Consider the following 18183-nt stretch of genomic DNA (forward strand, 5'->3'; position numbering starts at 1 on the left):
ACCGATGGAACTCAGTAAATTGATAGTTTAAAGTTCTCTCTCTGAATGCTTCAAACACGCAGAATTACGTCCGCGAAATTGGAGATTTTTTATGACGTCACTTTCTGTACGAGAGGCGTGATTGGCTCTCCCACGTGAAACTCCACTTGCATGCAAAACCTGTTGCGAGGGTACGTTTTCTCCACATTGTCACTGAATACTTCGATCACGAAATGAAAGAAAACCCAGAATTTTATCTAGATTTGGATTTTCAAATTGATGATTTTGAAGATGAAGAGAATGATGATGAAGTGAACAACAAAGTGACGTAGTTGGGGGTAAATTGGGGGAATCGATGATGAGGAGTCGGACAATTCAACTTGCAACACGATCACATGCCGATTCGCTACCAACTCATGCAGCTGCTAAGTGCTAGCTACACCGCGCGTGCCAATGAATTCACGAAAATGACTTACCACACTGTCCAGACAGAGTCTCTTACTTCTTTGACTATGAAGAAGGAAAATAATGATAAAACTGTACTTACAAATAAGTGAATGTAATCCGAACCTGAAGGCAAATCAACTCAACGAATAGCAGCAGACGATATGCACCGATGATAAACTTCATGTGGCTGGGATAGATTGTCACTCGTTCTGTTAGATGTAATTTTTATCTCATTAATTTGACAAAATTATGAAACTCAGGGAATTATTTATCTATATATAAAAATATAGTAACATCTCGTATAATTTTTTAATTACGATAAAACGTTTTTTGAAGGAAAACGTTGAGGTAAATTAAAATTAGATGTAAAAGATCCCCAACATGCGTAGCTTGATTGAGAGCTGTGCAACACGTGCATAGATCTACTCTCTCAGCCAAGGCGAGCGAGCAATACGGCATGTTTGTGATTTTGATTACGATCACATATACGAGCTTTTAAAAGGTTTTATCGTAATTTAAAAAATAATACGAGATGTTACTATATTTTTATATAGATAAATAATTCCCCGAGTTTGGTAATTTTGTCAAATTAATGAGATAAAAATTACATCTAACAGAACGAGTGACAATCTATCCCAGCCACATGAAGTTTATCGTCGGTGCATATCGTCTGCTGCTATTCGTTGAGATGCCTTCAGGTTCGGATTACATTCACTTGTTTGTAAGTACAGTTTTATCATTATTTTCCTTCTTCATAGTCACAGAGGTAAGAGACTCTGTCTGGACAGTGTGGTAATTCATTTTCATGAATTCCATTTGGCCCGCGCGGTGTATAGCTAGCACTTAGCAGCTGCATGAGTTAGGTAGCGAATCGGCATGTGATCGTGTTGCAAGTTGAATTGTCCGACTCATCATCATCGGCGTAATTCCCCCAATTTACCTCCAACTACGTCACTTTGTTGTTCATTTCATCATCATTCTCTTCATCTTCAAAATCATCAATTTGAAAATCCAAATCTAGATAAAATTCTGGGTTTTCTTTCATTTCGTGATCATGGTATTCAGTGACAGTGTGGAGAAAACGTACCCTCGCAACAGGTTTTGCATGCAAGTGGAGCTTCACGTGGGAGAGCCAATCACGCATCTCGTACAGAAAGTGACGTCATCAAATTCAAGTCAATTCAGAGACCGATGCGAGGCATATTTCGGAGAGGCATTTTGAGCGTTTTTTAATCGGCGATTTTCACCTTATGTATTATTTTCGTTATTTTTGAATGACCCACTGATAATCCCCACATCATTACCTTTCCATTGACATATAATGAGACCACATTCATAATCAATATAGTTCTCCTTTAAAGATTTGCATTATTCCGGTGAAACAGTTCTAGGCATGTCTTCATGAATATTCAATGAGCAAACTGATGATGTCAGATTTTATTATTTTATTATATGAAATTAGGTTTATTCAAATTTTTTTCTACCAAGAACTTAAACAATTGGATTGACAACTGAATAAGTGCATTAGTTATTTATTGCTGCAACTTATTTCATTACAATGGACACATCATTATTTTAATGAAGCAATTATGATTTCATGTAATAACATATGAAAAGGGAAAGCCGGGAAGTGACATCATCAGCCCACCTAAAGAATAGTCATGATGACGTGCATATAACTATATTTTCACAAAATATTGCTAAATTTTAAATTTCGATAACTTCGTTATTTGTTATCCGATTTTGATGAAATTTTCAGCATTTTCCTTTGTTAATTTTACTCTATTTTTTTAGATATAAATATCTTCAGCCCGGAGTATCCCTTTAAGCACTTTTTTGTACTCATCATCTCATGAACTTTCAACAGACACGGGGAAGCGGAACCCGGGAGGTGCACCGCGGGGGGGGGGGGGGGTCAATGAATGTCGGACTATCTGGTTTTGATCTTTCCGCATGTGGCAGCAGCCTCCCCCGGTCTCCCCCTGCCCCACTTTCAACGGCCTCTGAGTCTGACAGCCATTAATAAATATCGTGATGATACACATGCTTACTCCTATCATGGACCTATTATCGACGCTCTTGAGATCTGCAACCAAGACGAAGCGTTTACCACATTCGGGACCACATTATTATGCAACTCGACGTTTCACGCAACTGTCAAGTACGATTATCAGGCTATAACAATAAACTTCAATTCAATACCATTGAATAAGCGTACACTGAGAGGTACCCATAGGCTTATGAGCGCCACTGAACATATTTTTTTATTTATTTCATTTTTATTTTGACTTGAATGGTGAAAACTTGATACTTTAAAGTAGATACGAACCATCTCGAGTTCTCAACTACTCATGCCTGGCCAGTTTCCTGACCCATAATGCTAGTGTAGTCTAGTAATATAGACCCACTTGAATGTTAACATGCTAATTACCTACTCAATACATTAATTTATACCGCAATAATTATGTTACCAAGTAGCAAAACAATTACTTTTCCTCTCAAAACATTTGTTACGAATACATTATAGGTCAATTTATTCTCTGTAGTATTAGTAGATAAAACACAGTCAATGAGAGACCACACACAGTTCACTGCCCCTTTAAGCGTTGCTTTTTATGTTTTTCTTTTAAACAGAATATGAAAATCATCCTGAAGATAATTTGATTTAATAAAAGCAACAAATATATTTGGTAAAGTCATATAGGCTTGCCGAGATCGAAGAGGTGGATAAATCAAGTCTTCTGTGGAAGAGCTTTATTTCGACAGACATTTCTCAAACTTTACCACAGAGGGCGTGTATAATACAGGAGAGGACCGTGCACTTGATTTTGATAAAATAAATCATAAATTGTCGCACAAGGAAAGCTTCTCCAACGATTAAATTTTGAGACCAAACCCATGAGTGCCGATCGGTGTTCTTGGTTAATTGGGGGACGACTGACACAAAATATTGTATTCTGTGAGGGATATTTTTTTTTTTTTTGGGGGGGGGCAATGATGTCGTATAAACATTGCAAAATTTGTAAAAAGCTGCGAGCGAGCAAGCAAAAATATTGACCTTTCTAATACAAAAAAAATATTTCATCCTGAACATTTATTCTATTTTATTTTCTTTCTTTCCTCCTTCATTCTGGTCATGAAACTTTTTTTTCATCATCATAGTTGTTTAACAGTTCTGAACAACCATGCTTAAGTTATTGAAGATTAAATGTTAAAAATGTGGAAACTGATAGACAACTACTGTAAAGTTTGTATAGTAAACAATGTTGTATGAAATTTCATACAGCGTTTTTATATTGTGCAAACTGCAAAGCATAGGGGATATACCCCCTCCCCATGTCCCAGGTAAACAGACGTGCAGGGAATTTATAACCCCCCCCCCACCCCCCCCCCCCAAAAAAAAAAAAAAAAAAAAAAAATAGCGCGCTAATTTGAAAACTCGGGCTAGTGCAGACGGCCCTAAAGATCGCAATATCTGTGATTGTGTTCTTATTTCAACTGTTGTCTATTCTCACCTACATTGCTATATATGACAATATAGTTTTTTATTCTGATGTGGGAGAGGAGGGGCCCGAGATAAGCAATATTTTTTTTTACCAAAGCGACATCTTTCCTAAAATAAATCAATTGTATATTCGACATCCTTACTTTCAAATTTGCTTGAATATCTGATCGATTAAATACACTTTATGCATGGCTATTTTCCTCTTTTCATGTCTTAAAGGAATGTCGTAGGTGTATTATTATGGTCTGCTGGCACAAGCCCATTGGGTGTGTGTCTTATACTCGGTACTAAAATATAACATGTAATAATATGCCACACAAAACAGACAGTTTAATCCAGTATAATTTGACTGCAATAATGCTTGTTTTTAATTGAAACGTACAATTTTTTTTGTGCGTCTGCACCTGAGAATTAGCGGGATTATTCGTAAAATGGCGAGCTATTTTGCAAATAATCCCAAGTTGACTTGGGATTGCAATCTCGAGATTAATCCTGCGAACTAGCGCGATAATTGCGTTCACATTACAAATAATCTTGAGATTGCAGATCAAGATAATTTGCCAGATCAGAAATAGCGCGCTAATTTGAAAACTCGGGCTGGTGCAGACGGCCCTAAAGATCGCAATATCTGTGATTGTGTTCTTATTTCAACTTTAATTGAAAATACTATGTCAAGTTTGATAAGAATAGTGTTGACTCTAATATAGGGGGGGGGGGTCCGGGGGAGCCGGGGTGCACAGTGCGCCCACTTTTTGAAGCACTGAAAAAGTGCCTTTTTATGCAGGAAAAAAGCCCACTCACGAACGTGTATTGTACCCCTTTCATCGGAAGAGGACCTGTCTTATGTGTTAGCAAGTGCCATATCTCGCATCAGTGCCAAATTTTACCATAAAATTCCCCCTCACGAACGTGTTCCGTGCCCCTTTCACCCTAGAAGGACCCGTTTTATGTCTGAGCAAGTGCTCCCTTTCCTTCTTGTAAGTGCCCTTTCTCGAATCTGTACCATTTTTTACCCAAGAAAAGCACCCCTCACGGAACATGTCATGTGCCCGTTTCACCTGAGAAGGATTAATTTTATGCCGTTAAGCAAGTGCCCTTTTGCCATGTTATAGGTGCTCATTCTCGTATCAGTGCCCCTTTTTACCCAAGGAAAGTGCCCCTCACGAACATGTCCTGTGCCCTTTTCACCTGAGAAAGACCCGTTTTATGCCGTTAGCAAGTGCCCATTTGTCTTTTTATAGGTTCCCTTTCTGGTATTAGTGCCCCTTTTTACCTAAGAAAAGTGCCCTCTACGAACGTGTTCTGTCCCCTTTCACATGAGCAGGACATATTATGTGTAAACGAGTGCCTCTTCGCTTTCTCATAGGTGCCTGTTCTTCATATCAGATAAGTTGTCCTGAAAAACAACTCTGATCGTGCCCGATGAGCGCCTGGTTTCTTTATTTAGCGCCGTTCTGCTACATTCTGCAAGTGCATAATGAATGAAAAAAAAAACTTGTAAAAATAATCCCTCGTGCCTTAAGTTTCATGAGTCATGTGAGTTGGGTAGATAAGTCATTTTTTCTTTGTTTTAAGATCATGACCGTACGCAGCCCCCCCCCCCCGAAATTTTGAAAACTCACATTTTTTGCTGCAGATTCTCACAAAATTCACCAAAAGTATGCAAAAAATCCATCAATTTCACTTAACAAAATAAAAAAGCGCCTCAATGATAAGCCCGGTCGCTTCGCTCCCTCGCTTCGAGTTTTTTTTTCCAAAAAGTTAACGCGTGATCCCCCGCGAAAAATTTCTGCAGACAGCCATATTTTAGATAGTGTCCATTTTCGAAAGAAAAGATGCCCTTTTCCCCTGTGCCCCCATCACTTTCAACTTCTCTCCGCCGCCCCTGCTCTAATAGCTAGGCCCTCAATGATTTTTCGAATTCTGGTAATAAAAAAAAACCCGACGATTTTGACAAGAGTCATGAAAATATTCGCCTATGTTCTCTATGCTTAACATTTGTATTCTTATTTTCACCATACAGTGAAGGTGAGTATAGTAAGGTCTATACCAACCTACAAGGACATCGCAGGGACGACGCCACATGAGGGGACAGGTTGGTTGCCTCCATCATTTTCAATTGATCAAAAATGAAAATAAAAGAGGATAAAAAGGTTAAATGGGAAAAAGGAGAAAAAAAAGGACTGCATGATATCCCTTTTTTCTCACTGACGAAAAAAATGTAGTCACCCCCCCCCCCTCAATTGCACCGACCCTTATGTATACCTGCAATATTGCGTCTATTCTATTATCGCATTATCTACAGTAATTACAAGAGTCATCAATGTTTATTAGGTCATCGATAAAACATAGACTGACTTCAACACGTTTTGTTGATCTACTTGCGGATGAGGACTACGAAATGACACGAGTTCGTTATTAAAATACTGACAATAATCTTGCGAGAACAAAGTCCACCATTACACTCATGAACTCCTGGATCATTGGTTTCTGTTCACTTTGATACTACTGCACTTGTTCTTAAAAAAAACAATAAAAACGGTTCTTAACGGACTTAACCTGGAAGAATATCTCTTCTATATCTGTTAATTCAAATAAAAAAACCTATATTTAGATATACTTGCTAAAATGATATGGAATTTTGATTGATGACTTGGACGAATCGGCCAATCTTTTATCTGACTACTCAGGTATAGTCCGGAGGGTAAGTAATACATTCTTTGTTTGATCAATTTTGATTCAGTTTTGCTCAATAAACTCAGAAAATTACATTCGCTTTCTCGACCTAAATTGCATGCGATTGATAATACAAGTTGGGTACAAGTTATGTAAGAAAAAAAGCAAGTTATGTCTATTCATGCCTACATCATAATTCACTGCCGGATAGATGTTTCTATTCAGGCGTACGCCTTATATCGACAGGTATATGATTGAAACGGAAAATATGTCTTCATTTGAGTTTCCTCGTACTTCATGTTATAAATGTTATCACTTCCGAAAGAATTTCTCATAAGACATGTAAGAAATTCTATGCAACTTGTGTTTCATACAATGTTTCTCAGCGCAGTATTACTCCTGCTTTAGCATGGCTTCCATGATCAAGCGCGCAAGCATTCAGCTAATCCTTCACCCTTGGTAACCCACCTGGGTGGAGAGTGGCAAATGTAGATAAATACCTAATAGGAAAACGAGAAGAAAAGAGAGGAATTAAAGAAAAAGAGAAAAACATCAGTTGCATCCATCTAATAAATAGTTTATTTAAAGAGAGTAGGCCTACACTATTGTACAATCACTAACCAGTAGACAAAACATGGTCTTCTTGGAAAATTACCTCTAAACCTCTAAATATTGAATTAGGGGGGTCCTCGACAGTGAGAGAATGGCGGTTGAGGTGGGTATATAACTGACGTTATGATATTATCATAAATTGTTAATCATAATTGAAAGATCATAATACATGACTCGCATAAAACAATTTTCATTTATCTTTAAATGGTCTCAATAATCAATTAGCTTTTTATGAATTCTGCTTCATTATATTTAGTTTCGAATCATTCTATTTTCAGATACTCGGCTAGTTAAGTGGATAATCATGAGACTCCTCCACCAAAGATAATACTTCTAAATATAAAACAATTTTTACCAGGACAAACATCGGGGAATTACTTTGACAATCCAATATCATATTTCGAAATATCTGCACTTAAAAAGGTTCGTGTCGAAGTACAAGCAAAAATAGAACTTTAGAACCTTGTTGTGACAATAAATTCGGTATGAGGTCATTAGGCACAATCAACTCATCAGTCGATATTGATGTTCACTGTTCATGCTTTTGAATTTGGCGTCTGGTTTTGGTAATGATCAAGAACGACAAGCCTTAGTACCAGAAGGTTAATCCAAACATTTTGTGCTTCCAACAAAAGAGAGATCATGAAAGCTTTGGAAGCTAAAGTCGTCGTTTTGGGCAAAGAAGGTGAGTTAAAACTATCAACTGTTTGAATATGTTTGAATTCATTGTCAGGATATATGAATGATGACAAAGTCCATAATAATATCAAATCAACCTGAATAGTGCTAAACCAATACATAAGATTGAAAAATCTAATTAAAACAATTAAGACTGTATATACGGCCTCTTTGGATAGTCGGGCCTATTCACAAATTGCACATATAGAAGGCGTTATGCAATATGAGTGAGTGAACGATGTCACTCGCTTACATGTTCCCATTATGCATTTTGTTCTTTTCCTTATTTTTCACTGTTAAACGTACTTTGATTTAAATCATCATATTGTTTCAGTGGACTTGCACGGCCTTAATATTGTTTCATCATGATGGAAACATGATCTTTTTAAGATATCTATCAATATACAAGTCTGCACTCAAATTATATCTCGACTACATGTATTCAGTAAAATTTCAGTGTAATGGTATCTGAAGATGATTTATAATGGATTGGGAGAAAATATTGTTTCCTGGTGTGGCATAATTGGACAAATTTGCGCTGAGACCAATGCCTTTTTATTTTTCCCTCATAATCAATTCTGAAATATACCTGATAATCTTACCCAACAATTTTGTTCCATTGTAGGTGTGGGTAAGACGAGCATTGTTGTGAGATATGTCGGGAAAATCTTCAGTTCTCAAGTTAGTCCGACCGTAGGGGCATCGTTCTTCACGTTCAAAATGTAAGCATCCACCATTGTTCGAAAAATAACAAAATCGTGCACCTGGTAATTTTGATGATGGCAGAGGCGTCGATCCTCGGGGGGCAGGGGGGGGGGCGATCGCCCCACCAATGAAAATATTGGGGGGCAAACATATCGTTTTGCCCCCCCCCCAATAATTCCGCATGTGCAAAAATAAGATTGCAATGTTACACAGAAATCAGCAAGCGAGATTGAGATACACAACTCATTCTTTATTTAAAATTGCTTTCAAAATGTCCGCTTTTTTAGATTGTAATATAAAAATTTTCAGCTCGCGCTTCGCACTAGCATCAATTCTGTAGTAAAAACACATACTTTTCATGATTAAATTGTTAATAGAAGTCACGTTTTCAATTCTAAGCCTCAAAAGAACTCCCGCTTCGATTTGCAATATATCTTGTTCTTTATTAAAAACGTCCATTAAACTGTAATTTTTTTTTCAGATAGAAAAAAAAAAAAATTCAGCTCGCGCTTCACGCTCGCATCTATTGTTTTAGATACCCATCTTAATCCTTGGTACCAAAAATGCTTAGAATATCAAGCTTTCGGGTCAGAATATAAAGAAACTTCAGCTCGCTCTCGGCACTCGCATTATCTGTGTCGTAAGATATGTATCCTCCTCACGAGTTACTACAAACAGTCCTAAACAGGTACCTTTTTCCAGTTTTCAGGTCAGTATACAAAAAAAAATTCAGCTCGCGCTTCGCACTCGCATTAATATGTTGGTGAGATATGTTGCTCTTTCTCATGATTTATATATATATATATATATATATATATATATATATATATATATATATATATGTATATATAGGCCTATGTGTGTGTGTTTGTGTGTGGGTGTGTTTCGTGTGATCGAGCGCCTTTGGAACGGGACCGTTGATTCATGATTTTGCCCCCCCCCCCAATCTTGAAAATGGATCGACGCCCCTGGATGATGGGGTTGGGTTAGGGCAAAAATATTAATGCCTCAACCTTGCACTTTATACCCTCTTCCTTCGCCCTTCTTGCTCTACTTCCTTTACCTCCCCTTTTCTCCTTAAAAAAATATATATTTGATCGTTTGTATCCCCGTCTCAAGTTAATTGCACACATTAAGCAGAAGTATAATTGTAAATGTCAAGTCTTTGGTCATTTTGAACTGGTGAAGAAGTTTGAGGTTTGAGGCCCTCCCATCTCCCTGCCTCCGAAGTGGCCAAACTAAAATTGTATTCTATCATTTCTGTATGTTGAATCGCTACTGAATTTTATCAAACCGAAAGATTCAAATTTGAACACCGCCAACTGGACCACGAAAAATGTTTCTTGCTGATATAGGATGTTACGCCCATGGAGTCTTAGATGAATAAATAAATGAACGAATTAATAAGATACATCAATTGTTTATTTATGTTAAAATCTGAAAACGAGCTACTGCAACTTGCTCTATAAAATCGGAAGTAAACAGTGGTATACTATAAGGAGGTCAATAATGTCAATAATTTTGACCTAGCTATCTGTTGCAATCAGATTTGCCTCTAAGTTTGCAGTGAATTGTAATTGCATGCATTACTGTAATATATTTTACAGTATATAAAGAACAGCATCCTAAAGAACGTGAACTAAAATCAGAGTGATAAAACTGCGAAAATCGATCTACACCTAAATGATAAATCTACGTAGAGTCAAACGCTTTTTCGTTGTAGTCTACCGCCACCTATGTTTTGTTAATGGGCGATTAATCCTGGTTTTATGCGTTTAGCAAAGGGGTCCTCGATTGGAGATAATAAGTACATTTGACAAACGCGATAGATTAAGAGATGAATGAATTAAATGATCAATTAACATCTCAATTACTTTATTTTTTATTTTCCAGAAATTGAAAATGAATGAATGATATAGTGAATCAATAGAACGAAGAAAATAATGAATGATTGATTGATGGATAACACTGATTGATTATTGATTGATTAATACATTAAGGATAAATGAATACATATATATTTCTTATAAAGAAGTGAATATAATACTGGTCTGGTATAGTCATTCATTTAGAAAATGAAAAAAAATATAAGTATAAATGCTATGTCTTTTGATTATTACATAAACACATTAATTCAAAATAGGTAAATAAACAAATAAATAAGTATTCTTATTCTTTGACTCTCAAGGAACGTCGATAACCATCGAGTCAAGCTCCAACTATGGGACACCGCTGGTCAAGAGAGATTTAAAGCAATGGCTCCAATGTACTACCGAAAGGCTAATGCGGCTTTCTTAGTCTATGATATCACAGACTCTAAAACATTTGAGAACATGAAGTTCTGGGCAGAAGGTAAATGATGCAGCATACAGAGATACAATTCAGCATTCATATTCCATCCCTGTATTTATACTCATAATTCTATATATTCATTCGCATGTTAATATACAATAGTATATTAATTTACCCATCTATCTATCTAATCTTATTCATTTACCTAATCATTAATTTTGTTTGTTTTGGGCGTAATGAGATGCCTGTTTGCAACGTAAGAACTAACCACCAGCACAGGCTGAATGGCCAAGTATGAAATAATTAAATACAGTGTATTTTATTCATGTATTTTATTCAGCATGTTCAGTATTTGAGAAAAACCGATCATGCCGATTAACATATCTTTCCTTTTTTCAATAATTCGCCTAGGTAGCATCAGTTCCTTTTATATCGGCATTGTCTTATCTTGGTATCTTCCATGCTAACATTCGATATTGGAATATAACTGGTTCTTATTCTTTCTTTTTGCAGAACTCGAACAAAATATCGACGGTCCAATAGGTAATGTGCTTCATTGTATAAAGTATTATGAATATTGTATTTCACATTTAACTTAATAATTGGAGACGGCCACTGCCCTGGGTCTAGGGACTGAAGGCTCTTTAAGTTCATCATAAAAAAATAATCCGTAAATTTTGTTCAACTAGAAATCTGAAAGTAAAACCAAAAGTACGAAAAAAATAAAACAACGATAGTACTCAGTCTGGTTGAAGGCAGAGGGATAAAGGGCCCCACAAATAAGTCGAATGAAAAGGATATTATCATTGTCTGTTTGATTTCATATTTTTTGTAAGCGCGAACCTCATCCACCATGTCTATTCATCATTAACAAAGAGATATTAATTACTCTGCCTTAATTGAGATGGTCACCATGGTCACCAAAGGCCTTCGCCCATTCACAAAACGCACAGAGATATCCGCAAAGTTAATGACTTTTTAAAGTCTTTCGCAACTTTAAGGCCAAATTTGGGATGTATGGGTATTTTTGTTAAAAAATGTTGTGCCAACGTGAGCTAATTTTTGCAATTTATGTATAATGGAAGATGAAATTCCCAAAAGAGTGACTATTTACATTCTTAATCGGTCGGCTGAATTAATTTGGAGTTTATTCGGGTTGATATACACTGTGGTGATTTTTCGTGAAAAAATATGGGATTTGAAAATGAAACAAAGAATTTGTTTAAAAATAAATGAAAAAAAAGAAATACATAGGGACAAATATGACTTTCGCAATTTTGATAATGAAGGCATATTTGGAAAATTACAAAAATGACATATGCATAAATAAGTATCAAGTGAAATCGGGTATTTGATGGGGGGGGGGGGGCTATGCAAATAATGCTTTTTTGTGCGTCTAACAATTCGTGCCAAATTTCGGCGTGGACGCGCAGACGGCGGCCGTGATCAGAAGGGATGCATAGTGAATAGCCACCAGTTCTCAACACCTCAGCCGAAGCACAACAACCCCCTGATTAAAAACAAAAAGTCGATTTATTCTCTTACAGTATCATCATTACACCAAACTTCTTGCCTCACCTAGCAACAAGATCAGTTTATATACTTCCATTCTTCTCTTGCCTGAGAAACAGGTTTTGGGAGGATAATGCACATACCTGACCTGGACTATCAAATATATTTTCATGAGTAATTGTTGATTTCACTCTATATGTATATAATGTTATAATGTGTATATAATGTTAATAATGTCCAACATTATTGCAAGAATAACTCAATTGTAGCATTACTAGGACAGTACTTGAACTGAATGATGATCCTAAGCACTGTTTAAAGACATTGAAATTTGTGAGATATTTCCTATTTTTGAGCAAGCGCCATGAGCGCCCAGCTGAGGCGGATACCGGCGCTATACAAGAACCCATCATCATCATCATCATCATCATGTATTCTGTTTTTACTTTACATACATTGAATTGCTATGATGTTGAGTTATTTGTTAAACTGCAGGGCGCCTTTGGAAAACAGTTTTGCATAACTGAACAGGCCTACCCTGCAATATAAAATAAATAAAACCAATAAATAAATAAATTTGCCGAGAAGAATGGGGAGTTTTCTTACCGCGACGGAGAACGAATTCAATGACACAGTAAAACTATTGAAAATGCCAGTCAAATCACAATGAGCAGCTGGGAGGTGTTTGTCAAAAATTGGTGAACCGGAACAGCAGTTTCATCCTAAGTTTCGGAACTGACGAAAAAATGCAAATATGTCGTTCATCCAGACTCCATGACGAAACTGCTGTTTTGATTCACAAATATTCGACAAAGACTTCTTAGTTGCTCTTTGCCATGCATGAAGAGCACTTGACAATAACTTTTCTATGTTCTTGAAAGCGTTCTGCGTCGCCATGCGAAAACTCCTTAATGTCATAGGAATGGACGCGGGAAGACTCATCGGTCGGCATCAACGGATAAATAAGATTTACTACCCGTTGATGCTCTTTACTAAATGGTGCTGAGACCTTCATTTTGACTCTAATTCCAAAGATTGTGGGTTCAAATCGCATGCCCATGTCTAAACTTCTTTGGCAAGAAATAATTATAGTTTACTTCGGCGTTTGGCCCTATCATACCAGGTATATAACTGAGTATAATTATACATGAATGACAGCATGGGTTGGATACTCTAAGTATGCATCGTAGAATACTAAAGATTAAGAAGCTTCTGTGTTTAGGGGAACGAAATGACAATGATGATAACAATAAAGCGCAATCCTGTGCTGTTTTACAAGAGGGATCTTATGCAAGGACACACAGGAAATAACTTATTTAGTCAATATTATTTGATTATTATCATTATCGTCATTGTATTCAATTATGTTTTAAAGTAATGTCTTCTGTTTCTTTTGATTACATTTACATTAGCTATATCTTTCTTAAAGTATATTTTCATTATTATTTATTGGACAGTAATGTGTGTTCTGGGAAACAAATCCGACTTGGCAGATCGCCGTCAGGTATCGTCTGATGAAGGTCTAAAATACGCAGCCAGCATTGGGGCACTCTTCTTCGAAACATCAGCACTTAAAGATGAAGGTAAAGCCTGTCCTTCCTAACCTTCCTACTCCTCTTTTATTACTCTTCCGCTTATTCTTTGACACTTCTTCTTCGTCTACTTCTGAAAAATAAACCTTTATCACCACCACCACCACCACCACCACCACCACCAACATCCTCATCATTATCACCACCACCACCACCATCATCATTATAACCACCACCATCATAAACATGACACCATCATCACCATCACCGCCATCAACATCATCATAAACATCACCAGCACGGCAACACCACCACCACAACCACCACCACCATCATTATCATCATCATTATCATCATCATCATCACCACCACAATCCTCCTCCTCCTCCTCCTCATCATCATCATGATCATGATGATCCACCAACATCATCATCATTATCACCACCACCACCACCATCATCATAACCACCACCATAAACATGACACCATCATCACCACCATCAACATCATTATCATCATCATCATCATAAACATCACCAGCACGGTAACACCACCACACCACCAACACCACCACCACCATCATCATCATCATCACCACCACCACCACCACAATCCTCCTCCTCCTCATTATCATGATCATCATGATCATCGTGATCATCATGATCATCATGATGATGATCATCATCATCATCATGATCATGATCATGATCATGATCATCATGATGATGATCATCATCATCATCATCATCATCATCATCATCATCACCACCACCACCATCACCACTACCATAATCATCATCATCTCAACGACCATCGCCAACTATCTTTTCCCTAAATTGATGTCTCCTTTTTGTATAATTCAAATTCTCCCATTTTCAAAAATTAAAATGACAGCTAATTATATAAATCGCCTTAATAAAATCAAAGAACAGCAAATGCATTTTTCGCTAATATTCTACTATGTTGGATACGATATAGGAGTCTCCGAGGCCTTTCTTCGAGTTTCTTTGGCGCTCATCTCTTTGGCATCCAGCACAAGTACTTCCGGTATGACCCTCAAACCGTACGACACAAGCCGACGACAATCAGCCGACATTACAGCTTTCCCACCTCATCTTCAACTCCTCCGGGATAAGATGGTCGAAGGTGGAAGCATTGATGAGGACGATGAAGAATATGACAAGGATAGAGATAGAAGGAGAAACAGCTGCTGTCCGACATGACGAAACATTATTTCGGCAAATAGATATCGGAATTTTTAGAAATACGCCTACAGTGTTGCGGGATTGGACAGGGTTGTGTCAGAACGGTAATATCATGAAGATGGTGGAGACATGACTGGTTTGAAGTCCGAGATGGTGCATGTGTCTTTATGTCCAATGAGTTTATACAATCAGGGGAGCATTTCGTCAATATTTTCGTCCGACAAGTTGTCAGATTAAACAACTTTCCCTGATTTTGATTTGGCCGAGAAACACTGTTACTATGGTAACTGTAGGAATAAAACGGGACTTGTTAGATAAAACGTCCGAAAAGTCCTTTCATGAAACACTCATGGATATATACTTCCGTCTTGGACCGAAAAACGTGACAGGGCTCGAACCTCGAATTTGTGCATCAATAATACCTTCCCATGTCGCTTGGATTACAGACGCACACCACAACGCCTTTGATGACTGAGGCTCTTCATGTTCCCAGAAATAATGCATTCCAACTTCATGTCTTGGAAAGCATGATATGACTTTTTATAAAAATCCGCGGCGCCACGGATTTTAATAAGGGGTTTAGCTAGTTGATCTACGTGCTAAAAATGACTTCAAATATTCCCGTAGAGACATAAATAGAGTTATCAAGCCAGCGTATTTCAACCTTTCATTTACCATTTTTTCTTTCTTTTTTGATCCCTTGAAAAACCAAAGTGGCGGTCACCCCTTGCCCTGTGACGCACTAGTTACAACTATAGCCAATTCGTATGCCATGATGCGATCTGTTAAACGGACTGTAAATAATATACACCTGTTTTAATGTTTCGAAAACATAAGTTTTTCATTAATTAAAGAACAAGTCCACACCAGAAAAAAATAATTTGAGTAAAAAGAAAAAAAACAACAAGCAAATTACTGAATATTTCATCAAAATCGGATTTAAAATAAGAACGTTATGACATTTTATACTTTCGCTTAATTTAACTAAACAGTTCTATACACATCCTGGTCTGTATGTAAAAGAGGGGAATGAAGACCTCACCCAGTCTCTATTTCTTTTTTATTTTGTGAAATTTGAAATTATTAAGATTTTCTCCTCATTGTCATGTAAAACAAAGTTTTATTCCCAAGTTTTATTCCTCCCTGAACATGTGGAATTAGCAATGCTTTAGGTTTTAATGGTTCAGTCAAGTTGGTCCTTATTGTTAAATCTGTAAAAATGGAAATATTGTAAAATTCAAACAAGAAAAATGAGGGACATCATCGACGATCTTATTTCTGTTTCTGGTAACTCCCGTAGGAACTCGGCAGGACAGCGTTTTGCTGGTAAAAACCAAGCTGGTATATAACCAATTACCTAAGAAACATTTTACGTCTAGGTTAATCAGTCATGGTGGCTTACCTTATAGGCGACAGATATTGCTCTCAGGCCTTTTTATCAAAGTGGAGACAATGGCAGAGTGGGGATTCGAACTCACAACCTTGAGATTATGAGTCCAATTCTCTAACCACTGGACGACCACATGACCCGGTCATTGCCATGTCATTGAGTTGTGCATATGTATAATTTGTAACTGTTTTGAAAATAACTAAACAAATTTCTTTATTCAAAATCCTATTTTTGCAATTTTCAGCGTTATACATGTTTGATTTTTCTTTATTGATTCAAATAAGCATTTTTCTGGGGTGGACTTAACCTTTAATATCCCTTTATTGTATCACTTGTTTCTACCTGAAATAATATCATACTGTATATTTCTAGATTACTGCAAGTAACAATTATTCAATAAGCTACCATTGAACTATTGTTAATAAAATTTCACTAAATACCTTTATTAATTATAATGATCGATGAACGTGGTTTGTGTTTCAGAAACCGGTTCATTAAGTATTAAGCACATACATAACTACGCAAACAGTAGGAATCTAAATACATTATACTGTATATTAGGGAAAAATACAAAGGGACACTGGTGATGGTAATTTAGCCCCCAAAATGCCCAAAAGAGCCCTGGAAACTAACCAAAAAAAAAGGGGGGGTTGTAAATCCCCATTCATCACAATGTTAAAGCTCATCCAATGTTGCAGATATAGGCAGTAAGTTGTGAAAAGCAGCCCCCAAAAAATAATTTAAAAAAAATTGTCTGACATACACTCAATAGAGGTTTTGAAGGGGCGGTGATTATATGGGGGGGGGGGGATCAAACAATGGGCAAATAAATACGCACTCCCTGTTTCAATGTGTCGATGTCAAGTTCAAATGGACTTATATGCTTGTGCTTACATTTCCAAATCTCATAGGAATCAAGACTCAAGCTACTTATAACTAGAATCACATTCAGGGGCCCGTTTCATAAAGACTTACAACTCTTACAAATTTGCAACTTCCATGAAAATCTTAAACATGATTGGCTGCTGAGCCTTGTTACCATTGGAGTTTCCATAATGGCAAAATTACGAATATTGGCAACTTTTTTATGAAACGGGGCCCCTGATGTATGGTATAGTGAACATAACTCCCACTTTATATCAGTGCGTTTCAAATGTTTGATAATTACTTCAATCATGTCAATAACAGGAACTCCTGTATGAATTTTTAGGAAATATGTAAGTTTGAATAAACTGTTTATGCTATCAATGTTTTAGATGACTGCAGTAAATTATATCCTAACAAAATTAAATCCCATTCTTTTATTAAACATCCCATATCGATGGCTGATATTTTTAAACTGAAATAATTAAAGGGATGGTCCGGGCTTTATAGCTTAATAAATAGCGTAGAATTCACTGAGCAAAATGCAGAAAATTTCATTGAAATCGGATAACAAATAACAAAGTTATTGAATTTTAAAGTTCAGCAATATTTTGTGAAAACAGTCGTCATGAATATTCATTACGTGGGTAGATGATGTCACATCTCCACTCGTTCTTTTGTATTTTATTATATGAAATTAGGTTTATTCAAATTTTTTCCTCCAAGAACTAGAAAATTGGATTGACAACTGATTTAGCGCATTAGATATTTATTGCTGCAACTTAT

At 36.7% G+C, this 18183-nt stretch overlaps 1 protein-coding gene across 2 annotated transcripts; it reads left to right on the forward strand.

The window, feature by feature from the left end:
- The first annotated feature begins 1059 nt into the window (after positions 1-1059).
- LOC129255825 (uncharacterized) lies at positions 1060-17161 on the forward strand. 2 transcript variants are annotated; one of them, XM_064096558.1, is made up of 8 exons: positions 1060-1147; positions 5955-6026; positions 7498-7904; positions 8523-8619; positions 10791-10954; positions 11408-11437; positions 13864-13989; positions 14917-17161. In XM_064096558.1, exons 3-8 carry the CDS (start codon positions 7862-7864, stop codon positions 15159-15161), a joined length of 705 nt encoding a protein of 234 aa, XP_063952628.1. In that variant the 5' UTR covers positions 1060-1147; positions 5955-6026; positions 7498-7861; the 3' UTR covers positions 15162-17161. The 2 variants fall into 2 exon arrangements, with proteins under 2 accessions (XP_063952628.1, XP_063952627.1); XM_064096557.1 differs by lacking the exons at positions 1060-1147; positions 5955-6026 and adding an exon at positions 6287-6635.
- The last annotated feature ends 1022 nt before the right edge of the window (positions 17162-18183 follow it).

This window comes from Lytechinus pictus, chromosome 3 (assembly GCF_037042905.1).
Source record: "Lytechinus pictus isolate F3 Inbred chromosome 3, Lp3.0, whole genome shotgun sequence".
Taxonomy (NCBI): domain Eukaryota; kingdom Metazoa; phylum Echinodermata; class Echinoidea; order Temnopleuroida; family Toxopneustidae; genus Lytechinus; species Lytechinus pictus.

Bases quoted from the DNA above. Each gene is read 5' to 3' on its own strand.
- LOC129255825 (XM_064096558.1), top strand. From the start codon at position 7,862: ATGAAAGCTTTGGAAGCTAAAGTCGTCGTTTTGGGCAAAGAAG. The intron at 10,955-11,407 runs GTAAATGATGCA...TTCTTTTTGCAG, and splicing joins CATGAAGTTCTGGGCAGAAG to AACTCGAACAAAATATCGAC. The intron at 13,990-14,916 runs GTAAAGCCTGTC...GATACGATATAG, and splicing joins ATCAGCACTTAAAGATGAAG to GAGTCTCCGAGGCCTTTCTT.